We start from the raw sequence: 27,811 nt of genomic DNA, 5'->3' as shown, positions 1-27,811 counted from the left end.
GCGGGTAGACGCCGGGGCGTGGTGAATAGGGGGTGGAGTCACGAGCAGGGCGGCCGGACTTCCTCCCCGCGCTCCTCCAGCCAGGCATTTCAGCTGGCCGTTCGTTTCCGGTGGGGGTGCCGCGCCCAGTGAGGGCCCGGAAGTGGGTCGCGCGAAGATTGCTGGGCGGTTCTTGCCGGAAGTGGAAAGCGGCTGTTCGCAGTCCGGAGGTGAAGCCGAGCTCTGAGGTGAGGGTTCGCGGTCCGGTAGGGACTGGGCTGCCTTCCGCGGCCCACTGGCCCCTGGCGTTGTTAATGGCCTATGTGCCTGGCCTATGTGCGCGTGGTGAACCCTGCCGAGGCGTCTGGGGCGGAGGCCCTGAGGCCGACCTGGTAACCTGGGCGCGGTCTCTTGAGGTGGGGCCGGGGTGACCAACTGAATTGGGCTCTCCCGGGGTGGCCCTTCCCCTGGATTTCGCGGTCCGGGTCATCAGGTTCAGCGGAGGCCTGATTCCTAAGATGCCCTGACTAAAAGGAACCTCCGAGACCTTAGTAGTCTTCCTTATCCCCATCTCGCCCCCATTGCACGGATGGGTAAATTGATCCCGGAAAGAACAGGCTGGTCTACGATCGTATAGCTAATGAGGGAAATAATTGGAATCATGACTTCAGTTCTTTGAATCCAAGCCCCAGATCCTTACTACATTCTTTCCCCGAGAACCTGCCTCGGTACGGTTTTCCGGTTGGGTGTCCTCTCTTTGGCATCTGTAAGTTAAAGGGCACCAAGATAAAGGCTTCTTGGAACTATTTTTTTTTTTTTTTTTTGTAATGCCGCGTGTTTGGGATGCCCGGGGAGTTTCTAAATGGAGAGAGGGGCAGGTCCTTGTATTTGCATTCGAATAGTCCTCCCTTCCTCCTAGTCTGTTGCTCTTATTCTGAAGAGGCAAGTTAACTTTATTGCGGGTGTTGCATACTCCTGGTCCTGAAATCAGGTGGCTGAGGTTTGGTCTTGCCCCACTGCTGAGTGTCTGTGGCCATAGATGCCTTATTTAACTTCTTTGAGCCTCTTTCTCCCCCCACCCCTACCCCCCATCCTTTAGGTGGAGATCTCCACTCACCTCACAGAATTAAATTTAGAACAAATTGTGTTTACTCTGTCTCAGGCACCCTGCCACATCCAGGGAATGCAGTTTTGAAACAAAACCAGCTAGATCCTGCCATCAAGGAGCTAACTGTTTGCAGGGACGTTTGTTTAAGAAGTAATTATAAATGTGATGTGTTAGGAAAGAACACGGGATGCTATGGAAGTATGTAACAAGGGGCTCAGGAAAATTCCTTCTGCAGAAGCAATGTTTAAGATGAATTTTGAAGGATGAGTAGGAATAAGAGAGGATGGCAACCTTTTTAAGGCAGAAGTATCAGAACTGCCAGTTGAACTTCTTTGTAGGAATTCCTGTTCAAGTGAAAAACGGGACAGCCCATCACCAATGATTTCTCGAGCCTTTAACATGTGTGAGGCACAGATTAAAGGAGGCACTTGGCCCTGGTGGCTAAGAATACAGTTCTCATAGAGTGGAGGAAGGGGCAGACTAGTAAAGCAGGGGTGGTTTACAATGTTCAAGTGCACTGTGTGAGCACAAGGCTGAAAGGCAGTAAGAGGAGAAATACCTGAGCCAGATTTTCAGGCTTTGAGGAGGAAATGGGAGCTAAGTCTTGGAGATTTATTTAGCCATATGGTGAATCTGAAAACGGAATTGCCGTGCAAAGCGTACAAAACCAAGGACATGGAGGTCTGGACATGTGAAGGACCATGGCTAGTTCAGTGTGACTAGAATTCTAGCAATGCTTGGAGAAGTGAAGGAAATGGGAAGGGGTGGGGGTCAAATATGAAGGACCTCGTAAAACCATGTTAGGAAATATGGATCTGGCCCAACTGGAGTGGCTTAATGGTTGAGTGTCAACCTATGAACCAGGAGGTCATGGTTCGATTCCCAGTCAGGGCACATGCCTGGCTTGCAGGCTTGATCCCCATTGGGGAATGTACAGAGGCAGCGATCAATGATTCTCTCTCATCATTGATGTTGCTATCTTCTCTCCTTCTCCCTTCCTCTCTGAAATCAATAAACATTTTTTTTTTAAAAAGCAATGTGGAATATGGATCTGACCCTGAAAGCTATGAGGAGGCTTTGAAGGCTTTTATGTGGGAAAATTATGTTGTCAGATTTATGTTTTATTGTATTTATTTTTAAATATGCTTTTTAAAAATATATATATTTCATTGATTTTTTACAGAGAGGAAGGGAGAGGAATAGAGAGCTAGAAACATCGATGAGAGAGAAACATCAATCATCTGCCTCCTGCACACCCCCTACTGGGGATGTGCCTGCAACCAGGGTACATGCCCTTGACTGGAATCGAACCTGGGACCCTTCAGTCCGCAGGCCGACGCTCTATCCACTAAGCCAAACCTGTCAGGGCTAAATACGCTTTTATTGATTTTAGAAATGAAGGGAGAGGGAGAGAAGCACTGATGTGAGAGAAATATTGATTGGTTGCGTCCTGCATGGCCCGCCACCCCCCACCCCACGCCAGGGAGCTAGTCTGCAAGTCCGACATATGCCCTGACCAGGAATCGAGCCAGTGACCTTTTGGTGCATGGGATAGTGCTCAACAACTGAGCCACATAGGCCAGGGTAGATTTATGTTTTAGAAAGCTCAGTCTGTCAAATGGGAAGAGACATGAGAGGAAGTAGACCAGTGTTTGGAAGCTGTTTTCATAATCATGATTTTAAATAGGGCAATGACAGTGGAAAGAAGAGGAGGAATCAGGCTTGAATAATGTTAAAAAGATGGAATCCATAGAACTGGAGGTTGGTTGCTTATGGGAGTGAGGAAATAGGAGTAGTCTAGGGCAGTGGTCGGTAAACTCATTAGTCAACAGAGCCAAATATCAACAGTACTTCTTCAAAATAGACTCTCCCAGGCCGAAAACCGACTTCTAAGCATGGGCCACGAAGTTTCAATCGCACAGTACGTGCACGCCGCACGTGGTATTTTGTGGAAGAGCCACACTCAAGGGGCCAAAGAGCCGCATATGGCTTGTGAGCCGCAGTTTGCCGACCACTGGTCTAGGGTGATTGCCTGGTTTTCTGGCTTAGGGAACTGGGTAGTACCATTCACCAAGATAGGTATTATGAGAGGGAAGGCTGGGTTGAACAGGTGGCAGGGAAAGAAAATTAATTTTGGATATATTGAGTACAAGGTGTTTGCAGCACATCCAAGCAAAGATGTCTAATAAGGTACTCAAATAGTGGAAACAGCAAGAGCAAGATGTGGAGGCAGGAGAGGGCATGAAGTACTGGAACCTGGAGTTTGTGGCAGAAGATAAGATCAGTAAAAAGGTAGATGCCTGCCAGGTTTTGAATGGCTTTTGATACCTTATTTGACTGCACTTGTATTTTATTCTGTGGTTGACAGCTTGCTTATTGTATAAGTTGTTGCAGTCCAACATAAAGAAAATTCTATAAGAACTTCCTGCTCTTTTCTCACCCCCCACCCCAAATACTTTATGAATCAGGTGGACATAATTTATGCCTCAAGTTTAAATAGAATGTAGCAGTGAAAGTACTTTGTCATGTACAACCTGTCTTGCAAACTGAAAATGGTGGTAGTGTTAAGATTCGAATAATGTGTTTTTGCCTTGAGGAGGTTAGCTGTTTAGTTTGTAAAATGTTTTGTTTCCAATAAGTGGTGATCTTTATTGTCACCCCTTTTCTTGGTTATACATACATTTGTTTAATTGCTATTATTTTTTTTTAACGAGGGACTAAGCCTTTAAAAATTTACTTCCTCCTTTCAGTTTTCTGAAGCATTGTGAGTCAACGATTCATTTTACTTAAACAAGCAAATGCAAAATATCATTTGAATTTGAACCCTCTGGTTTGGAATTTAATCCTGAGATTTGAAATCTCAGGATTCTCAAGCCATAATTTACCCAGTCCTAGTGATTATGCCTTGGAATTGTCATCATCAGTTTCTTTACTTTCTACTAACCTGGCTTTCATGCCTATACTTCAACTTCTGCACCACAACTAGACTAATCTTACGAAGAACCATTTTCATCTCATTACCCTTCACTTTGCCAAAGAATCATATTACCAAAGAATCAAATCTAGCCCTGGCTGGTTTGGTTCAGTGAATAGAGCATCAGCCTGCAGATTGAAGGATCCAGGATTCTATTCCAGTCAAGAGCACATGCCTGGGTTGCGGGCTGGATCCCCAGTAGGGGGCATGCAGGAGGCAGCCGATCCATGATTCTCTCTCATCATTGATGTTTCTGTCCCCTCTCTCCCTCTCCCTTCCTCTCTGAAATCAATAAAAATACACTTAAAAAAATCATAGGAGAAATGGAAATAAACATAAAATTTTAAAAAAGAATCAAGTCTAAACTCCATTGTCCAATTTACAAAATTCTCCACAATCAGACTCTTATCTTAGTTTTTTTGGATGTTTCAGATTGACAATATAATTTAGAAAGTCCTAAACTGCCACATTAGCATTTTATTTGTATCTCTTGAGCTTCCCTTTGCTCCTCACTATATTGGGACAGGTTTTCACAATTTGGCACAGTTGACAATTTGGGCTGGATAATTTTTTGTTGTGGTGTTGTCCTGTGCATTGTAGGATTTTATTTGTTTACTTATTTATTTTTAATAGATTTTTATTGATTTCAGAGGGAGAGAGAGATAGAAACATCAGTGATGAGAGAGAATCATTGATCGGCTGCCTCCTGCACGCCCCCTACTGGAGATCGAGCCAACAACCCAAGCATGTCCCCTTGGCTCAGTGGATAGAGCGGCAGCCTGCGGACCAAAGGGTCCCAGGTTTGATTCTGGTCAAGGGCACATACCTGGGTTGCAGGCTCAGTCCAGCGTGCAGGAGGCAACCAATCAATGATTCCCTCTCATCATTGATGTTTCTATCTCTCTCTTTCTCTCCCTTCCTCTCTGAAATCAATAAAAATATGTTTAAAAAAAAAGAAAAAGTATCATATCATAGCTATGATTGTGCAATGCCTTATCTCTCCAACTAATTTTTCTAAAGGCAGGCTCCATGGCCATGCTTAGCACAGTGTATGGCACATGAGAAGTACTAGGTATCCTGCAATGAATGCATCATACGTTTCATTGAGACATCAATAATTATTATTTATTCAGAGAATTCCTGGGTGGTCCTTGAAGGACTTGCCTTTTTGGGTTTTTTTGTTCTTTTCCTCAGAGGGTGTGATCTTAATAGAGAAATGCTACTGATTTAGGCACTCACTAGAAGAAAGCTTTGGGTTAGTTGACAGCGCAAGTGAGGAGATTTATAGAGGGTGGAGCAAAAGTAGATTTACAGTTGTAAGAATGAGAAATACAGAATTTATTCTTGTATTATTTATTAATTATTGTATTATTTTTCATATGAACAACTATAAGCTTACTTTTGCCCCACCTTGTATGTCCCCTATATTGGGGATATATAAATTCCTGTTTTGTTCATGTTGCCTGCATTTAGGCAGCTTGGTTTAGTGGACAGAAATTATTTATTTTAAACTGCATATAATTTATGATGTTGTATTCAATGTTTATTTGATTGATTAAGTTGTTATAGTTTATCATCTTTAATGCAGTTACAGCATCCACCATGAAGCAGTTTCTTCGTGATATACTGTTCATGTAAACAGCATAAAAAGAATCATGGCTCTAAAAATATTCCTCATGCACAGTGCAGCTTTGTTTGCTTTGTATTACCAAACCTGTCATGTCAAACTTTTCCGTCTGACTGGAAAATAGTTATAGTTGAAATGTTTCATGGAAGGAATGAGCTTGCATTTTTTGTTTTGTTTTGTTTTCTTTTTCTCCTCCAGAGGTCATAAAAATTCCTGTATTTAAGTTAATTATAGACTTATAGTCACAGATCTTTTCATACATCTAATTGTAGCTAAATCATGGGTAGGGACAAATGGCATCCTTGAATCTATCTTTATGCATGAGAATGGGAAATGCTGTTCTGTTTAAAGCCACTGCCCAGCTGAAATCAGCCAAAGCAGTTTTTCCTTATACAATGTCAAAGATGCCTGCTAAATGTTCCTATGCAGTTAGTCTTCATCATATTCCTTGCATGTAAGACAGAGAGGAACCCATTGCCACATAAAGTTATGTTTGCTCCAGACCTTTAAAACAGCTAGTTCCCAAGTCTTGACTCCAGCTTGTACATTATTACTAGCTTTACTCCTGGAGTTTCAGATAGAGGACCATGTTAAGGAGGGAACAGGAGACAAGTGCTGATATTGAATTGGATTCTTTCCCTCCCTAGAAGATAGGCCTTTCATTCTCTTAATCTAAGCCTCGGGTGGCAATGACTCAGGCACTAAATGTCATTGGTTTCATCAGTGAAACCAAATGCTTGGGGAAGAACAGTGGCTCCTGATTTGGGTTAGATTTAGATGGCATCTTTACTGGGGCAAAGTGGTGTCTGTTCTTTGGTTTCTGGGTTAAAACAGCCAACTTGTAAGTATCTGTCATTAGCATGTCTAGGTTTTGCTTTCTGACATGTTAGAGGCTAGTGATGAGAATTTCTATATTGTTAGTAGAACTAAGTGATGCCTTATAGCTCACTGGTAGCTAAAGAGATATTCCAAGTGGAGCTGTTTGGCTTTATTTTCATTATAAAGAAATTATATAACTTTGTTAAAGAAAGTTTGGAAAATGGAGGGGTAAATTGTCCAAAACCCCATCACTCTAATGTGACAAATATTTTAAAATTTGTTTTCTTAAAGTCTTTTTTCACAGTGCATTTAGCTACTCTGTTATAATCAGAAGTCTAAGCTAACATTGTAGTGAGCATCTTCCCACCTATCATTTTTCCCACATTAGGATGATTTTCTTAGGATAATGTCTCAGGAAAAGAATTACAAGTCAAGGCCAAGAGAAGCCTTTTGAAGTAGATCAGTTGTACTATCATAGTATACAGGCTGAAATGTATAGTTTCTCTTCAGTTTCATTATAACTTAAGGGAACAACTACCAGACAAAGTAGAAAACATTTAAGTGTAGCAACTTCCTACTCAAGTAGAAATTCAGACCACTGGTTTAATTGCCTGATGAGATGAGACAAAAATTGCAGGAGTAACCTGGTTCCATTTACTTTTGCACAATTTCCTTGAGTAGGCAGGAAGAATTGGGTTGCTTCAATTGTTAGAATGATGAGAGTATGAAGCAGCTTTGACAGGTATCACAAAAGCCATTTCTGATTTTACTTCGTTTCAGATCACAAAAGAAATTGCTGGAGAACCAATGTTCTAGTTTCTTTTTGCTCTGCATGATATCCCTTCAAGAGCCTATCCATTCTCATGACTTCATGACATTTCTTTGCTGATGACTTGCAGACATTGATCTCCAGTCTTGATCTTCCCAAGCTTAATTTCTAACTACTTAACTGGCCATTTCTATTTGATGCTTCATCTCTTCACATACTGCATATCCAAAAATGACCAGGTTTTTTTTGCCCTAACTAGAACATTGTAGAACATGTTTCCGTCTATAGTGTCATCATTCTCTTAGGCCACTGGATTTGCAACTCTGGAGTCATCTTCGGCTCCCTTTTTCTGAATGCTACTGTATTCATTAGTCAGCGCTGCACAGTTGTTACTTGTTCTGTGTTTAATGCACACTTGTTTTGTGTGACCTTCAATGGCAAACCAAGATCAGTGGGTGGAAGTTGCAGGGAAGCCAATTTTGCCTCCATATAAGGAAGAACTTTTAAATACTTTGAGCTGTCTGAATGGGATGGGCTGCTTCCAAAAGTCTTGGGTTCTCCACACTGAAGGTAACTGAACAGAGGCTACCTGACTAATTGCTGGGAATGTTGAAAGGACTGTTTTGGCATCAGATGGTGTTTTTACAAGATAGTTCCTGCACTCCCTCCTAATCCTGAGAGCCAGTGATTCAGTGGAAGGTAGCTTTGTTTCTCCTGCAACTCCCTTAGGGCAGAAAAACTACTTTACCATTCTTTTATATTTCCACAGCACTTAATTCGTGTGCTGGTCACTTACTTGCCTAAAACTGATTATTTGTGGGTTACTCTATTCTTTTCCTGTGTTTCCTGTATCTGGTTAGACACTAGATGTTATGGTTGTTTAACTTTGAAATATAAAATATATTTTTTGTAGTAGCCTTCTTATTTTACAGATGAACAAGAGCTTTCAACCTAACTTAAACCCTAGTATCTTCCTTTTCCCCCCAAATCCCATTCTGTTTCTCAGACAGTATTTGTTTTGTGTGTGTTTTTTCTCAGATAGTATTTGTAAAATTTAACTTTCATTATATTATTCACTCAAAATCCCTGAATGGCTTCACAATTATCACAACATCAAATTCAAATACTGCCTGGCCTTCCCATGATACTTCACATTGCATGATATATGCGGTCTTGTACTTTTTATGCATTGCCTTGTTCTTTCTTCTTTGCTTCTGATTGCTCTGGAATGTCTTTCCTTTTTTTCTTTTACCTTTTCTATCAAGATGCCCCACTTCCCTCCAACCAGATTACTTTCAATCCTCATTGATTTCTTCTGAGCTCTCAGACCACATAGTAATTTATACTCTACTAGAGGCCTGGTGCACGAAATTCGTGCACGGTGTGTGTGTCCCTATCCCTCAGCTCAGCCTGCACCCTCTAAAATCCAGGACTGCTGGCTTCCAACCGCTCATCTGCCTGCCTGCCTGATTGCCCCTGACTGCTTCTGCCTGCCAGCCTGATCACCCCTAACTACTCCCCTGCCAACCTGATCGATGCCTAGCTGCTCCCCTGTTGGCTTGATTGCCCCTAACTGCCCTCCCCTGCCAGCCTTGTCACCCCTAACTACCCTCCCTTTCAGGCATGATCACCCCCCAACTCTCTTTCAGGCCTGGTCCCTCCCAACCGCCCTCCCTGCAGGCCTGGTTCCCCCCAACTGCCCTCCCCTGCAGGCCTGGTTCCCCCCAGCTGTCCTCCCCTGCAGGCCTGGTTCACCCCAACAGTCCTCTCCTATAGGCCTGATCGTGACAACTGCCCTCCCCTGCTGGCCATCTTTGACCACATTGGGGTGGCCATCTTGTGTGTTGGAGTGATGGTCAATTTGCATATTACCTCTTTATTAGATAGGATAATTCAGAACCATACAACATTCTGCAAAGAAAAAGCTTTAGTATAAAGGTTGACACTTTAACTTACCCTGATCCAAGTGAAGTTAGATATCTAACGACTTTTAAAAATATAGTCTTTATATAAGTGTGCATGTGTATATTGATTGCAGAGAGGAAGGGAGAGGGAGTGAGATAGAAACATCAATGACAAGTTTTCAGGATTTATTATGTTGCCATTTCATCTATGTTGTCCTTCTCAATAAGAATGAACGCTTCTGGAGGGCAGACACTGTGTCTTCTATTTCTGTAGTAGCTGCCACAGTGCTAAGCACTTTCATTTATGAGCATCTTCTGTGTGCCAGGTTGTTCTAGATGCTGCAAATTAATGGGGCTGGGGTTGGGGGAAGAGAATGGATAAATATCTGTCCTCCTGGGAGGCCTACATTCTAGCACACAATATGCAGTGATAACATTTTAACTACATTTTAAGGCTCTCAAAGTCACTAGTCATCTATAAAATGTACTCCTTCAATCTTAAATCTTAAATCTGTGTGCTAGGTGAGGATCCATTAAATGACTGTTCTAAAGTAATACAGTTAATACTGCAGAGTTGAGACTCAGACTTGGTTTCCTGAATCCTAGTTTTATTTAGATTTGTGTAATTAGGTTTGCCTCTTTTTCTAAAGCTTTTATGATAAATAGTTGGGAACCTATACATTCATTTATGAAGCTTACATATAGTTCTTGGTTATTGTCAATCAAAAAATGGCAAGGAATGCCTCGCCATCATGGCTCAGTGGTTGAGCATCAACCTGTGAACCAGGAGGTCACGGTTCGATTCCTGGTCAGGGCACATGCCCTGGTTGCGGGCAGTGTCTAGTAGGGCGCATCCAGGAGGCAGCCAATCAATGATTCCCTCTCATTGATGTTTCTATCCCTCCCTCCCTCCCTCTCTCCCTCTCTGAAACCATTAAAAACATGTTAATAAACAGAAGAAGAAGAAAGAAAGAAATGGCAAGGAACAAGATGAGGCGGAGTTTTCTGCTCTGGCAATTCTGTATTTTGGAGAAAACTCTTATTTTAAGCATTTGCCTTCTAGACCTGTATCATCTAGCCTGAATGTGAAAAATATTGGCCTCCATGGAGAAAATTGAAAGCTGCTAATAATTTAACTAAGACACCATAGAGAGGCCTTGAATTCACAGTACTGTGCTTAGCAAACAATGGGGACTGGATGCTCTGATGAAACATAGAGTCACATAATTGCTTAAAAGCCAGGTGGGCCGGCCAGTGTGGCTCAGTTGTTGAGTGTTGACCCATGAACCAGGAGCTCAGGGGTCTATTCTTGGTCAGGGCACATGTCCGGGTTGCAAGCTCAATCCCCAGTAGGGGGCGTGTAGGAGGCAGCTGATCAGTGATTCTCTCTCTCATTGATGTTTCTTTCTCTTTCTTCCCCTTTCTGAAATCAATAAAAAAAATATTTTTAAAAAAGCCATGTGGGGTCGTGTAGAGAGATTTAGAAAATTTGTGCCCAGTGCCTAGGTCAGTGATGGCGCACCTTTTGAGCTCGGCGTGTCAGCATTTTTAAAAACCCTAACTTAACTCTGGTGCTGTGTCACATATAGAAATTTTTTGATATTTGCAACCATAGTAAATCAAAGACTTATATTTTTGATATTTATTTTATATATTTAAAAATGAGTTTGCATGTCACCTCTGACACGCGTATCATAGGTTCGCCATCACTGGCCTAGGTTCTCTGCCTACTGGTTGTTTGATATCTGGCAAGCTTTTTAATTTTTGTTAGTTTCTTTTTTTTCTTCTTCTAATGAATTGTAGAGAGTGGAAGGGAGAGAGAAAGAAACATCAATGTGAGAGAGAAACACAGATCCATTGCCTCCTGCACACCCCCAACCAGGGATCAAATGAACAACCTACATATGTTCCCTGACTGGGAATTAAATCCGCCAACTTTTGGTGTATGGGGCCACACTCCAACCAACTGAGCCACAGCAGGGCAGTTTCTTTATTCTAAAGATAGGAATCAGTATCTTCATAATATATCTCATAGAATTAAGTCTTTTTTTAAAATCAAGTCTTAGAAGAAGCAGTTTGGTGATATAAAGCACACCTATAAGGGACTATTATATTTAATATATAATTTAATAAACAAGAATTGGTTTGGAAATCTCTATAGCAGTGTGATTTGTGCCCAAGAAGGCAGCATTTATTTGAAAGATCAGGGTTTTTGTAAAATCCTAAAATAGACAAGCAAAAAAGAAAGTAAGGGGAAAAAACCACTTCTCAGATTTGTCAGAGAGAGGAAACAGCCAAACTTGTGTTGAGGGGAGGGAGAGGGTAAAGGCTATTATTATTATTATACTAGAGGCCTGGTGCACAGGATTTGTGCACTGGTGGGGGGATGTGGCCCATGGGGAACGGCCTACTGCAGGAGCAGCTACTCATCCAGGTCAGCCAAGCAGCTGTGGACCTGCCCTCTGAGCAACTGCTCCCAGAAGCAGCTGCTCATTCTGGTGAGCTGAGCGGCGCTGCCACTGTGGGAGTGCACTGACCACCAGGGGGCAGCTCCTATGTTGAGTGTCTTCCCCCTGGTGGTCAGTGTGTGTCATAGCAATTGGTCGACCAGTTGTTCTGGTTGTTCCGCTGTTCGGTCGCTGGGCTTTTATTATATAGGATAGGATTTTTATTACCTCAAGGACTCTTACCAACCTACAGTATTTACAGTGCATAGTACATTTATAGTACATGGTTTCTGCCCTCAAGTGGCCAGTTGCCTATTAAATGATTAAATAAATGATTTAAAACGTATATGTTAAATGTGTGGTAGAGGTAAGTGCACAATGTGTGGGAACACATATTGGAAATGCTTCTTGGAGAGGTATTACTTTAGTTAAGACTTAAGGGACCATAAGAGTTCTGGAGAGGGGGCAGATTGAGAAGGAAAAGCATTTGAACTAGAAAAGCTTCCCTGGAGAAGGCAGCACCTTAGCTAAGTATTATAAGGCAGTAGGAGGTCTGAGACAGGTCAGATTAGGAAGGAAATCAACAAAGCAAAGAGGATAGCATTATAAAGGCGTAAAAGTGAGAGAAAGTATGACTCTTTCTGGAAAGTGCTAGTAGTCCTGGATTACTGTACTGTGCTGAGGAAAGGTGTGGCAAGAGATAAAACTGTAGTTGTAGGAGATAAAGCAGGACCAGGTTCCAGGTTATGGAAACCTTGTTTGGACTTTACCCTGAATGCCCTGGGGAGTATTGAATAATATTAAATAAAAGACTATCATAATTACATTTGCATTTAAGAAGGATCACTATGGTAATATGGAGACTGGATAAAGAGAGTGTATTACTAGAATTGGGAGACTGGCAAAGAAGTTATTGCAATCTGGCAAAAGTTATAAATTCTTAATTTTTGTCAATCAGGATGATGCAAGATGGAGCCTGTAGATTTTGATAACTGATTAGATTTGAGGAGTAAGGAAGAAGATAATTTAATTAACATCTATGGAATCCTTACTATTTTTGAGGACTGAGCCAAGTACCTCTACATGCATTTCCTCTTTTTTTTTTGGTTTTTTTGTTAATTCCTCACCCAAGGATAATTTTCCATTGATTTTTTAAAATATATTTTTATTGATTTCAGAGAGGAAGGAAGAGGGAGAGAGAGATAGAAACATCAATAATGAGAGAGAATCATTGATTGGCTATCTCCTGCATGCCTCGCACTGGGGATCGAGCCCGCAACCCAGACATCTGCCTTTGACCGGAATCAAACCTGGGACCCTTCAGTCTGCAGGCCGACGCTCTATCCACTGAGCAAAACCAGCCAGGGCTTCCCATTAATTTTTAGAAAGAATGGAAGGGATGGGGAGAGAGATGAAACATCTCATATCAATTAGTTGTCTCCCACATGGTCCAGACCAGGGCCAGGGATTGAGCCTGCAACCGAGGTACATGCCCTTGATCGGAATCTAACTTGGGACCCTTCAGTCCACAGGCCAATGCTCTATCCACTTAGCCAAACCAGATAGGGCCACGTCTTTCCTCTTGATTCTCACTGTAGCCCTTTGGATTTCAAACTGCGGTCTCCGTTACACAGATAAGGAAGCTGAGGCTCAGAAAGTTTGATAACACTCATAGTTACAGAGCCAACGAGTGCTGTTATTCAAACCCCTATCTGTCTGACTTCTCTAAAGACAATGCTCTCAACCCTCTATACTTGACTACCTAACAGTTTCCAGGCTACTAGTTTGGTCAACCAGGTGACTGATGGTAGTGCTGGATTACTGAGACAGTGGGGGTGGGAGATGGGAAGTTGACTATTTCTGTTTTGGACATTTCATCTTGAGATGCCTTTGAGATATCTAGGTAGAGATGTCTCTAGGAGGAAGCTGGATTTAAAATTCTGAATCCCAGAAGAATGTCCTGCACTGGATATGCTGCTCTGGGAGTTGTTAATCCATAGGTGGTTGTGGCCATACCACTCAGCAAGCAGGCTGGATAATGATAGTGGAAGGTTTGGGAGTGGATCCAACCGCCTAAAGAATGTGAATGTGTGCATAGACAATGAGACAAGGTGTACCTTTTGGTCCCTTCAGTTCTGGACATTCTTTCCCATATCATCTCACGTTTCATCCTACCCTCACCAAAAACAAAAAACTAGGTGCTGTTCTATATTTGGTTAGTGGTAGGATGAGATTAGCTATAAATGATCGCTGTTTTGCCCTTCCTTTCATTCTGCTTAACTTAGCAGAACTAGCTTGTTTAGCAATTAAAGGTTACAAGTGGAGAGAAAGGAGCCAAAATCCCATGAAGCTGTATTAAGCTTTTAAGATTGGTGAGTCTTCACCAACCTTGGCAGTTTTTAGAGACACTTGTATTGTGTTTCTGTGTTAATACTGTAGCATCTATTGTGGGAACATGGAGAGAACATGTTTTAGAACAGGTGGTATCTATTAATGCTTGGGAGTTTATTATATTTGCTGCCTTTCCCCCTGGGATTTATTGTGTGTGGTAAATAATATGTTTATCCCTGGAGAGTATGCAGAATTGACAGCAATTCAGGAACTCAAGTGATGGTAGCATAACATGAGGGAGACTATATTGGCTGCTTCTAGTTTCTCTGTTTGTGAGTAGAACAGAGTTGGAGACTTCTGCTGCATCTCCAGGCCAAGGAATGGAAAGGTTTGTCTGGTTTGCATTCTTATTTTTTTTCTTTTAAACAACATTCTCTGGAAGTCATCGGGCCCAGAGAGACTAGAGCCCATACACAGGAAAGAATGGACAGGGATACTTTATCTTGTGAGCTGCTTATCTCTTCGACAGAGAGGATAATGTGTTAACTTGAGAAATTCTGGCATGTCATCTTTGGGGAAATTGTAGTTGTTATGGTCATTTTAGGCAGCTTCAAGGGAGTTGAGTTCATTCAGCTTCAATTACCTGAACTAATTAATTCTTTGAAATGGAATCCCTCCAAGTCAAGGCTTTGATTGAAATTTCACAGATTTTGCCCAGCTGGCATGGTTCAGTGATTGAGCGTCGACCTATGAACCAGGAAGTCATGGTTCAATTCCCCGTTAGGGCACATGCCTGGGTTGCAGCAGAAGTCTCCAACTCTGTTCTAAATTTAAAATTTTGTGATACCATATTCAGTAAGTATTTGAGTGAGTAAACATTTGCTTTCAGTGAACACCTTTTCCTGGGTAGTTCTCTTGCTTAACGAGGTCTTTATGATCTTGCAAATGTTCTAGACTTCTTTTCCATCTTATTTTATTATTAAATGACTCTGTTCCTCAGAATTGGCATCCTCTTCATCCCTCAGTATTCTTTCTTCTCCTTAGGTAGGTACTATGTAATATTAAAACAATAGATGACTTTTTATCTGTTTCAGCAGGTGGTGCATTATGGCTGACATGCAAAATCTGGTAGAAAGATTGGAGAAGGCCGTGGGCCGCCTAGAGGCAGTATCCCATGCCTCTGACGTGCACTGTGGGTACGGAGACAGTGCTCCAAAAGGTAAGCAGTATACAGCCCGGCAGAATATTTTGAGTGAAAACTCAGTGTCTTGGTCTGAAATTTTTTTCCTCAGTGTATTCTCTCCTTTGGAACCAACTTCCCAAAATGCTTAATCTAGAAAGTTCATTGCCTGTAATTCGTATTGCTGTGAACAGATAAGGGAGGAAGTGACTTATGCAGGGAGGCCTGTGGTTAAGTTATTTTAACACAAGACTTCCTGCTTGTGTGCTGTTTCCTGTTCTTTTGCAAAATGACTCCAGTGTAAGACAAATGACAGGTGATATTAAAATTTCCTCTCCCAAAATGATTGGCAAATTGGCCATTTTGCATATGCGCCAATTGAGTCATAGAGTGTTAGAGCCAAAAGGAACCTTGGGGGATCATTTTTTAAATTTTCATTTTATACATAAAATTAAGCTCAGAGAGGAAAAAAGGACTTAGTCAAGGTAACACAACCAGTTTTTGTTGGTAGGTATTGGAACTAGAACCTAGGTTTCCTGCTTATGTTCATTGTATAGCCTTGCCTCTCCACTTTTATATGGAAGTGCCTTTTAACAAGTCATTTTTCTGATGCTTGACTGATTATTGGTGTCTGTCTTCAGCAGGAGCAGTTCCCTATGTGCAAGCATTTGACTCACTGCTTGCTGGTCCTGTAGCAGAATACTTGAAGATCAGTAAAGAGATTGGAGGAGATGTGCAGAAACATGTAAGAATGTTTTGCCCTTTGCCCCCCTTTTAAAGACTGATGGCTTTCTTTAGATTCTGTTTATCCTTGATTTAAGAGCCCTTTGTGAGGCTCACGGCTCCTTTCTAGCTAACTCATGCCTGAAGTTCAGTCCAGACACTGGAACCATCCTCAAATTTTTCTGCTTTTATCACATATTCTATGTGGGCTTCTTTTATATACAGATAACTTGCTTGGTTCATCAAATAGGTCTCTGTTCATCTTTGTTGTGAAAACTGCTACCAGTCTCATCCCAACATGTTCTATAACCAAGCCTATGGTGGCTTATTAAAAAAAGGTCACTATCATGACTTAGCATTTATAAAACTATGCTTGATAGTTACTGGTTATGCTAATATGAGTTATTTTCACACGTATCCCACAGCAGGAATATGAAGTAGGCAGTGACAGGTGCCTGTCCACCCACCTCCCTTCATTTGCTGTTACCTCTCCACCCACTTCCCTTCATGTGCTGCCACCTACTTGTCACCACCACCTGACATTCGTATGCATATAGTTGGTCTCTCTCTTTGGGATCCAAAATCCTTCTAGTCTTTTGAGTGATTCATTGTAAGCAATAATCATGTTTAGGATCTTCCTGACCCTTCTGCAGGACTGATTGCTTGATCTTTGGAAGATTTATTTTTAGCCTGTTATAAACCATCTGTTGGCAGTGGTGTTAGCTCCAGAGAATGGGACTGGGCCTTAAATAGGGGTATTAGAAGCTTGCATTTTTACTTTAAATAGTCTGTAACATATGAAAACATTTTAAAACATGTATCACTTTTATATTTAAAATGCAAATCCCGAAGAAATATATTATCTTATTTTAATTTTATATTTTAATAGTGCTTATAGCCCATGTTTCTTAAAAACTTTTTTTGACCATGACCCTCAATAAGAAAATACATATTTGTAACAGATATGTTCACAAAATAGCCCTTATAACTACTTGTACTGCACTCTCATTTACTTGTTGTTGGGGGAAAATAATTTCAAGCTGACATACTGTGCTTACTGTTTTGTTTTATTTTGTTCTATTTCATTTAATAAAGTGCTGGTTATGGCTCACTAAATTGATTTTGATTAATTACCTCTGAATGGATCATGATCTAACATTTGAGAAATAGCTTTAACCTAAAGGAGTAAATACCTTGAGAATTTTAGACATAAATTTAGACTTTTGCCTATATTTCTGCCTCTTTTTTTTTTTTTTTTTTTTTAAGAAAATAGGGTCTGGGTGTTGTTCTTGTTTTTGTGAGAGGCCAGAAGGGCTTTTTCAATGAACTTCATATCACACTGCATGTGCAGTTGCTAACTTAATTGATTTCATCCAAGGCTAGCCCTCATCTTCATTTCCTGGATATGTGTCCCTGATTAGTGCAAGAGGATCAGTGGTACATGTAATGCTGCCATCAGTCCCTGGAATCTGGAATACCCGAGGAAAGCAACGCGAAGTGCCTAGGTTGCTACCAAAGTACATGGAAGTGGAGGTTTCAGGTTATTCTTATCAGGACCTCTCCAGTTGTAATGTGTCATTGATAGCTGTTTCTTCTCCTTTCCGGCAGGCGGAGATGGTCCATACAGCTCTAAAGTTGGAGCGGGCTCTCTTGGTTACAGCCTCTCAGTGCCAGCAGCCAGGAGGTGTAAGTTCACTACTAGTTGGTTTTGTTTTGGTTTGATGTTCAGAAGTTGAGAGGTTTCTGCTGATCTATCACAACATGCTAAAATAAACCTACCAGGCTCATGTATGATCACAATATCCAGAAGTAGAGTCAGAATTAAAGTGCCAGTTCTGGGACTGTACTATTGAGTATTTATTGAGTTGTATTAGCTTTTCTTCTGTCATTTTACTTAGGATTGTAGTTACCCCTGGGACTTTGCTGCTTCCCTTTTTTTGTTTAAGAGGAAGTTTACTTTAAAAGTTACAGAGGTAGGAGAAGTGAGCTGTAGAAGAAATGGGCTCAGGGAACAAGTAACAGAGGCAAAAGAAGGGCCCTTGGCGCTTAGGAGAAAGATAAAGGCAAGGAAAATGTACCTGGGAGAAAGGTGTGGGCATGCTCCATAGAGACAGTGGTGCTACTCTTTTAATAAACAGCCTTTTTTAGCCTTTTGGTTGAGGCTAAATTTATTGTCCCCTAAGCCCTTTGGGTCATAGGAAATGGTTTTCTTGCTTTACTGTGAAGTGGACTGTAGTAATGCTGTGTAGATCCTAAAACTTCTAAAGTACTGCTTCTCCCCTTTAACGCTACTTCTACCTCAAAATTGTACACTGCCAAGTATAAAAATGAATTAGAGAAAGTTGAGATTTTTGTTGGAGCCAAAGATTTTAATTTTGTTTCTTCTTTTTGCATTTGGCTTTCCTGGGCAGAGGGGCAATAAAACTCCTGCTAATGTTATATTAAAATCTTTGGACCCTTGGCATGCCTAAATAATGTAAAAAATAGTGTAAGATAATGTTAAATATATTAGACTTTAATTATTAATCTGTCTTGAATGGTTAAAGCATTTTGTTTAAACCTTTTCTCTAAAACAAATCAGATAGTTGAGACACTATTATAGTTCCCCTGATGTAGACTAGGGACTGGCAAACAACAGCCCACAGGCCAAATCTGGCCTGCCACCTATTTTGTAAATGAATTTTTTTTTTTGGAACACAGCCATGTTCATTCTATTACTGCTTTATGCACCACAATGGCAGAATTGAGAAACTGCAGAATGTTTGCTATCTGGCTCTTTACAGAAAGTTTGTTGACTTTTGCTCTAGACTGCTAAGAACTGAGAATTAAGATGTTCAGAAAAACTGAGCTTTAGAGAAAGGATAAAAACACAGAAACACAAGCCATCTTTTTTGCTAAGCTGCCTGCTCAAATGACAAACCCCCTAATTACATTTGACTCAACAGATCTCTACTTAGCAGCTGCTATATGGCTAGGAATGTGTTAAAGGCTATAAGGATTATAAAAGAGGGTTAAGACAAAGCCTTTGTCTTTGAAGAATTAATGAGTTGGCAGGCGGGGGTGGTGAGGGGGATATAGCATGGGGTCATTAATAGTTTGGGCTGGTGTGTGATACAGTGCCAAAATTGGTTATGCTGACAGTAAGTGCTGTAGGAGGCCATTGTGGCTGGAGTTGGAGGGCAGTTCCTCATGAAGCATGAGGAGCATTTGGATAGATGGAGAAAGAAGAGACCATTATGAGTAAAACCCCAGAAATGAACCAGTATCTCCTATTAGTGGAACAGAAGAGAGGCTGAAATGGTAGAATTTTGTGATATAGCCAGAGTGTGAGTCCTAATCATGAAAATTCAGCCTGAGAAGTTGGAACTCTATGAGGAGAGAGAGATGAGGAGCATTATTTTAGCCATATGAATCTGTGCAGAATGAATACAAAGTTTATTTGGATGCTCGTTGTAGTCCATAAAGAATTCTTGCCTTCAGGATAGAGCTGGCAAAGCTTTTATAGAAAGACGGTAACATGAATCTTTTTCTGCATCTTTTCCTAGAATAAGCTTTCTGACTTGTTGGCTCCGATCTCAGAGCAGATTCAAGAAGCAATAACCTTTCGGGAGAAGAACCGAGGCAGCAAATTGTTCAATCACCTGTCAGCTGTCAGCGAAAGTATCCAGGCCCTGGGTTGGGTAGCTGTGGTGAGCAGCTCAGCTTCCATGGGAGGGGAGGGATAGGGTGAAAAAGGTAAGGAGATAGGGCTGGAGAGGCTCCGAGTCACCGACAGCTTCTCTTTCTTAGGCACCCAAACCTGGTCCTTATGTGAAAGAAATGAATGATGCTGCCATGTTTTACACAAACCGAGTCCTCAAGGAGTACAAAGATGTGTAAGTCCGGCCATTCCTCAAGGGGTAAAGGACAAACCCAGTTGGATAGTTGTTGGAGTAGTGCTTCGGGGTTCAGGGTTGGCCTTGGCTGCTATGTTAGTTCTCCTGGCTCAGGGCTGCTTTCTAGAAATTTTAGCAGATAATGGCACCTAGAAGGTGCATTTATAAGCAGGAAGTGTTTCTCCTTCCACTTTTGCTTCTTCAGGGTTTGTAGAGGCCCAAAGTTTTCTAATGCGTACCCTTCCAGGTTTAGGAGGTTTTGCTGGAGATAAATGGACTAATGCCTTTTTTTATTCTGACCTGATATGTTTATTATTTTAAAGCTCTAAACTTGCCCTTTTTTTAAAATATATTTTTTATTGACTTCAGAGAGGGAGAGAGAGAGAAAGGTCAGTAATGAACGAATCATTGATCAGCTGTCTCCTGCATGCCCCCTACTGGGGATCGATCCCATAACCCAAGCATGTGCCCTTGACTAGAATCGAACCTGGGATGCTTCAGTCCACAGGCTGATGCTCTATCCATTGAGTCAAACTGGGTAGGGCTGAAGATATGTTTATTGATTTTTAGAGAGAGAGGGAGGGAGAGAGAAAAAAACATCGATCTATTACCCCTCATACGTGCCCTAATCGGGAATTGAACCCACAACCTTATGGTGTACAGAACAACGCTACAACTCACTTAATCACCCTGCCAAGGCTGGACTAATGCCTTTTAATTTGCCTGTTTAGATAAGATTTTTTTTCCCTTTGTTGAGGATTTCCAAACAGCCCATTGGCAAAAGTTTTAGTAAGATTTTCTAGGAAATTATCCTGACTATTGATGTGGTCAGGTAAAGTGAGAGGACGGCTACCTGGCCAGTGCAGGAATTAAGTAAGGGGAGTCATTGTATGGAGTGACTGCAGGTAGCTATTACTTAGCTGCATAGCTACCTAAACCCTTCCTTTCTTCTGTTCATCATCAATCAACCAATATTTGTTGAGTAACTACTTTGTGAAGGAGTAAGCCTTCATGTGTGTGAAGTATGTCCCAGAACACCAGGCACCTCCTTGATCTTTCTAGCAACCTGGAATTAAGCATCACATGTTTTGATTATACCCCCTCACTTTACAATTGAAAAAAATTAGGTCTTATGCTAAATAACTATAAAGTCTTCTAGCTCATATATAAGAAGAGATGAGATGTGAACCATACTTCAATACAATTTCCTCCTGAAGGGAAGTTTTTTGGGTTTTTTTTTTGGGGGGGGTGCATATCCTATATAATAAAAGCCTAACATGCTAAGTGTCTGGTCGGCCATTCAGCCAATCAAAGCGTAATATGCTAATGATATGCTAAGGCCACTCAACCGCTCGCTATGACATGCACTGACCACCAGGGGGCAGACGCTCTGACTGGTAGGTTAGCTTGCTGCTGGGGTCCAGCCAGTCGGGACTGAGCAAGACAGGCTGGACACGTCCTGGAGCCCTCCTGCAGTCCCTCCCTGGCTAACCAACCTCCTGCGTCCTTCCCCGGCCCCCATCGTGCACCGGTGGAGTCCCTCGGCCTGGCCCGCACCCTCTCACAATCCCAGCTGTGGGACCCAGCTGAATTTCATGCACCGGGCCTCTAGTTTTGACATAAGGAACTAGGTCATATAGCTCTCAAGTTTCTTGGAGTTCAAGAGTTTCACAGTGATGGCTTTCACAGTGAAAGATCTCTACTATGGCTTCATGCACAGAATGATTACTTTCATCAGTTTTTATGTATTAGGTTCTGTCTAAGGTCTACTGTGAAAAAAACAGTTTTGCTACTTTTAATTTATAAAAAATATTTTTATTTTTTAATTGATTTCAGAGTAAGATAGAAACATCAGTGATAAGAGAGAATCATTGCCTGGCGGCCTCCCGCACTCCTCCCACTGGGGATCGATCCTGCAACCCCAGGCATGTGCCCTGACCAGGAATCAAACTGTGATCTCCTGGTTTATAGATTGATGCTCAACCATTGAGCCATGCCGGCTAGCCAGGCTATATATATTTTAATTGATTTTGGAGAGAGGAAGGGAGAGAGAGATAGGAACATTGATGAGAAAGAAACCTCAACATCTTTTGGCTACCTACTGCACACCCCAACTGGGGATGAAGTCTACAACCCCAGCATATGCCCTGACCTGGAATCGAACTGTTCATGGACCTACACTCAACCACTGAGCCACACTGGCCTGGCAACAGTTTTACTACTTTTTAAAAAAAAGTTTGAATAATACTGCTATAAGAGAAAGATATAATCTTAAGTGCCTATCCTAATGGACTTTGGTCTGATTAGAGAATAGTTTTTTTAAAAAAAAGAAAAGCTCAGTGATGATAGAAAAGCTACAATTGAGCATAGCCTAAGGAACACCAGGCATGAGGATGTGAGCTCACAGAGAGGATTCTGGAATCACTATTGTAATGTACCCTGACTGCCCGTGATGAGTGCTTTAATTTTCCAGGGATAAGAAGCATGTGGATTGGGTTAAAACTTACTTGAGTATATGGACAGAGCTGCAGGCTTACATTAAAGAGTTCCATACCACCGGACTGGCCTGGAGCAAAACGGTCAGTGCATCCTCCTTCTTTTTACTCACCCAGGATGGGGTCCACAGGTTTCTTAGACTTTGGCACTACCAAGGTCCCAGAGCAATGTTAGTCTTTCAGTGTAGGGTAGAAAGAAAAAGGAGAAGGAAAGGGAAAAAAGAAAGACTAAAGAAAGCAAGAGTCAGAATATTCATTTCTGTTCAGTTTCAGTAAACATGAGTGGGGAACAGTGGAATGGAGGGGAGACATTAACGAGTTACATTATTTCAGCACTCTTAAGGCTTAAAAATATAGATACAAAACCCCAATATAAATCATCAAAATAAATGCTATAATAAAGATACACTACAGCAAGCATGTCAAAGTTGTGGCCGGCGGGTTTAAATAAACGAGGCATGTAGCTCGTTGGCCACGAGTTTGACGTGCTTGCACTACTGAGTATGCGAAAGAGGAATGATTCTCACTGGGAGAGATTGTACTGAAGGGATATATTCTGGTCTGAGACTTTTTGCAAGTCTAAGGCAGTGAGAAGTGGGGGAAATGGGGAAACTAGCATGTGGCAAAGCTTAAAGTAAATACAGAAAAATCGGTCATCTCGGACTTCAATAAGGAAAGATAGACTTTTAGGAGAAAGGGCAGGGAAGGAAAGTAGGTTGAGACTTTTAGACTTCATAATAGGTGATAATTATAATCGATATTTGAGCAAGAAAGTGATAATGATCAGATTTGCCCTTAAGAGGGCCTCAGTTTCCAGGTTAGGGATAAGGACATATGCACAGACTTTGAAAGTGTTCCTAGTGCTAAGGGCTGCTATAAAAGAATTTGTAGGAGATGTAATCAAAATACAAGGAAGATTTAATGAGATTGAGGGGTTGCAAGACTTAAGGAAGATTGAACAGCCAAGCGTGGGAGCTGATGTCTTTCACTGAGATAGAGATGAGGTGGTGATTAGACAAGTAGGGGAGCAGGCAGGAGATGAAGAACTCAGTCTTGGACTTGTTGAGTCTGAGATAGTGGTGACACACTTAAGTAGATTTTTAGAAGTATGGGTTTAGAGTTGGATTAGAGGCCAAAGAAAAAATGTGAAGGGTGAAAAGAGCTGAGTTGGATCTTAGAAAGGGTGGGAAGGAATAATCAAGCTTTACTGGATAGCTTGACTAGTATTTATCACTGTATCAGGGGTGTATCCTGCACACATGTAGGACCCAGTTGGAAATGGTACAAAGGGGAAGAGAGTATGACTGTTGTTTGCGTTTATTGTTCCAGGGGCCTGTGGCAAAAGAACTGTGTGGATTGCCATCTGGACCCTCTGCTGTATCAGGTCCTCCTCCCCCACCACCAGGCCCACCTCCCCCACCAATGCCTACCAGTTCAGGGTCAGACGACTCTGCTTCACGTTCGGCACTGTTTGCGCAGATTAATCAGGGGGAGGCCATCACACATGGTGAGTACTTTGGCAAGAAGAGTTGGTACAGTAAGTTGCTTGGGCCAAACCTTACCAACTAGGGATTGGACAGTGTGAAAAGCAGAACTCTGGTTTGTGTATGGTAGAATTCATTTGGGATGTCATATTACATTTAGTTGCCCAAAGGGACAGCAGAGTTGGCTTAAATAGAAATTTTGAAATTAGGTGATTGTAGTTGGAGGAAGCCAACTTTAGAGGAAAGTGATTTATTATTAAGTGGCATGTACTGAGTCCCCTGTTGTGCCAAGGCATGGGGCCTGCAATTTTCCCCAGAGCTTTTTCCATGTCTACTTGGGATGACGTGTTGGGGGTTAACTTCCTCAGCGGATACATAATAGTCATGGAAAATTTGCATAAGAATTACCTAAAGTTGGTGTAGAGAAAGTATATACTCTTATATAGCAGGCAGAAGTCTAAATTATATAGCCCTATTTTGGGGATCTACTTATAAAGTATCTAAAAGACCAGTTTTATAGTATTATTAATAGCTAAATAATATAACAACCTAAATATTCAACAGTAAGGGAAATTGTTAATTGTAGTTTATCCTCTTGATGAAATACTATGCAGTCATTAAATCTCTTTCTGCAGTGAACCAAGCAGAGTTTACGAAAAATCTAGTATTTAAACTACTACCACCAGGAGTGGTGGAGCTAAAAAGGCCATTCAATATTGGTTATGTAGATTGGCCATGTTCAGGAGTAAGGAGTGGGTTAGCCTGTTGAGGGTAATTATGGAATCTTTTCCCTAAAATTAAAAAAATTTAAAATAGCCCAGCCAGCGTGGCTCAGTGGTTGAGCGTCAACCTGTGAACCAGGAGGTCATGGTTCGATTCCTAGTCAGGGCACACACCCAGGTTGCGGGTTCAATCCCTCCATACATACACATATGTTTTATCTTTTTGAGTGGAACTATATAAGTTAACCTTAGGGTAGAAGAGAAATTATCAAGGTGCTTCTCTAAAATTGCTTTTGAGAGAACATCTCAAAGGCTCTAGTTTTGGCTTTAATTTTTTGTTAAGAATCAGTCTGAGTTAGTTATTGCCTCAGCCCAAAGCCCTGATATGAAGGACAGAAACAAGATAGCTTGTTGTTCTTTCAGCCCTAAAACATGTACCTGATGACATGAAGACTCACAAGAACCCTGCCCTGAAGGCCCAGAGTGGTCCAGTACGAAGTGGCCCCAAACCATTCTCTGCACCTAAACCAGGAGTTAACCCATCCCCTAAACCAGCCACAAAGAAGGAGCCGGCTCTACTTGAACTGGAAGGCAAGAAATGGAGAGTGGTGAGTTAATAATTCCGGGACTCGGGTAACAAGGAGTGGACGGGGTTTTAATGGAGCACAGCTAAATAAATGCAGGGTTCTGACTTAAATTGCAAGAAGGAAAGTTTGTGATAGTCTGTTTTGGGGATGGTGTGTGCTTAGCGATGAGATTGCTGAAAGGGGTATCTCTTTAACAGGAAAATCAGGAGAACGTTTCTAACCTGGTGATTGATGACACAGAGCTGAAACAGGTGGCTTACATATACAAGTGTGTCAACACGACATTGCACATCAAGGGCAAAATTAACTCCATTACAGTAGGTGAGTCCTTGTTGTCCTAAGCAAGCTCTGTTTTAGAGCCTGAGCGGGCGGAACCATACCTACCCTGTTCCTAAGATTCTTAAATATATTACTTTCCTTTAAAGTTATACTGTTGACCTGCTCCCTTTCTTCTAGATAACTGTAAGAAACTCGGTCTGGTGTTTGATGACGTAGTGGGCATTGTGGAGATAATCAATAGTAGAGATGTCAAAGTTCAGGTAACTTGATATTTTGGCTTTTTCCTTTGGTCCCTGAGGAATTAATTGAAAGAGAGACAGAGCCGACCCACAGATGTTGCTGTGGTGGGAATCTGATTCTACAAAGTCTGTAAGCTGAGCTGCTTTGGACGTGGCAGAAGCGGAGTTGGCTCTTAGAGTGAGCTCTTTCCAGCACCCATCCCAGCCTGCCCCAGTATCCAGTATCTGTTGTGCACCTGCAAGCTTTTCATGTAGTTGTTAAATCATGTGAAACAGTGGAAGCTTTTCCTGTAAATTTGTTACTCTCCCCAACTGCTGGGACTTAAGTGTTCTTGGTGTTCTCTGCAGGTAATGGGTAAAGTGCCAACCATTTCCATCAACAAAACAGATGGCTGCCACGTTTATCTGAGCAAGAATTCCTTGGACTGTGAGATCGTCAGTGCCAAATCTTCTGAGATGAATGTCCTCATTCCTACAGAAGGCGGAGACTTTGTAAGTTTCTTGATCTTTTTAGTATTAAGATCAGAAGGGACTGAAGACTTCTTACATTAGACAAAGTGAGTTGAGGGGCATTCTGCCCTGAGTAGGTCAAACTCGGCGACGCACACTTGAAGCACAGAAAAGTGTGACGTAGTCACACGAGGTAGCGCTCCAGAGGAGGGTAGTACGGCCTTCCTTAGGTTGGGCAGCCGCTCAGGTAGTAAAAAGGAAAGAGAATGTGGCACAGCACTCTGTTGAGTTGGTGCCATGAAGCCATACATCTTCTCATCTATGCTTCATAGGCTTAACAGTCTGTTCAGCATCACTGTCAGTGAACTGGACAGAACAGATCCAAACGTATACCTGCCTGGCTTTGGAGCCTTTGTTCTCATTCCCACACTGCAGTGCTCCTCCACTGTGTCAGTGGTAGGGGAGGCATTAGTAAAAGATGTGGGTGGCAGGGCCAGTGACATAGCCTTTTAAGGGAGGGTTTGGTTTCTCACTACATTTTGCCTGCTCTCAGAGCTTAGTGGAAATAAGCAAAGGAAGAAAAGTGTAAGACTGAATCCCAACTTATTTTTTTGCTCATATTTAAACCTGTTTCTTTATTTGCAGAATGAGTTCCCCATCCCAGAGCAGTTCAAGACCCTATGGAATGGGAAGAAGTTGGTCACCACAGTGACAGAAATTGCCGGATAAGCGAAGTGCCACTGGGTTCTTTGCCCTCTCCCTCACACCATGGGATAAATCTGTATCAAGACGGTTCTTTTGTAGATTCCCTCTACCTTTCTGCTCTTAAACTGCTTCTCTGCTTTGAGAAGCACAGCTACCTGCCTTCACTGAAATATACCTCAGGCTGAGATTTGGGGTGGGCTAGCAGGTCAGTTATCTTCTGCAGGAAGGGCCAGCCTTTTCCTGTCAGCTCAACCGCACCACCAGTCTGCTCTTACGGAACTGCAGGCCAGGACTGGTGTGTTTCAGCTTTCAGCCTTTGGGGATTATTCCACCAGTAGTCTTTTGGGAAGAACAAAGCAGTCCCCAGGAATTAACAGCTCAGAAAGTTCACACAAGTTAATCTTTTCCTAACAATGAGCATGAGGTAGCAGAAGCTGGTGTGATTCCAGCTGGGTCTTCTAACAGACTAATTTTTCACTGTTGACAAGTGAGGCAAGTGTTGCATTGGACCAAAGGCTGAAGCTTGGCCATCTAGCATTCCAAGCAAGATTGTTTCCTCTAAGTATTCCTTTTATTCTGCATTCCATCGGGGCTCCACCTGAACCTGAGACAATAGGTTCTCCTGTACCAGTTGCTGTGGCAGTGCCTGCACCCAGGCCAATTTAGAGTCTTGGACCCTTTGTTTCTCTGGGATCCCTGCCCAGCACCTTCTTAGAGATGACATAAAAAGAGGGGGGGGAAAGGAAAAACGCACCATTCTAAGGAATCTGGCATTCCTCCTCCCATGCTAGGTGCCTGTCATCCATCTTCACTGTCTCCATTGCCCTGTCATGCTCAACAGCTTTTGGCTTCTGTCCAGGCACCTGAACAAAGGACTACAATCTCCACTGTAGGCTGGTTTTCGGTTTTATGTAAGAATCTTGCACAGCATTGCTAATATAAATTTCAGTTTTTCCCTCTAGGACAAACACATACCAAAATATGCAACTTTTTTTTGGTGGGAAGAGATATTGTCCTGTGACTTGTACCCATTTCCTGAGGCCTGTAGAAATAAACCTTTATCTACTTAAAGTTATACAGAAAATAGAATAAAATTAATACCAAACTTGCTTAG

The 27,811-nt window shown here is 41.9% G+C and overlaps 1 protein-coding gene across 1 annotated transcript; it reads left to right on the top strand.

Annotated features, from left to right (window-relative positions):
- The first annotated feature begins 23 nt into the window (after positions 1-23).
- CAP1 (cyclase associated actin cytoskeleton regulatory protein 1) lies at positions 24-27,806 on the top strand. The gene is made up of 13 exons (XM_081085874.1): positions 24-227; positions 15,056-15,177; positions 15,780-15,883; positions 17,470-17,547; positions 19,407-19,550; positions 19,651-19,736; positions 22,210-22,315; positions 23,561-23,738; positions 24,861-25,045; positions 25,222-25,345; positions 25,481-25,563; positions 25,891-26,034; positions 26,638-27,806. The coding sequence occupies exons 2-13, from the start codon at positions 15,066-15,068 to the stop codon at positions 26,719-26,721; spliced, it is 1,428 nt and encodes a 475-aa protein (XP_080942000.1). The 5' UTR covers positions 24-227; positions 15,056-15,065; the 3' UTR covers positions 26,722-27,806.
- Positions 27,807-27,811: the final 5 nt, after the last annotated feature.

The sequence above is a fragment of the Myotis nattereri genome (genome assembly GCF_964212035.1).
Source record: "Myotis nattereri genome assembly, chromosome: 3".
NCBI classification, from domain to species: Eukaryota; Metazoa; Chordata; class Mammalia; order Chiroptera; family Vespertilionidae; genus Myotis; species Myotis nattereri.
This window is presented reverse-complemented; position numbering and strand designations above follow the sequence as displayed.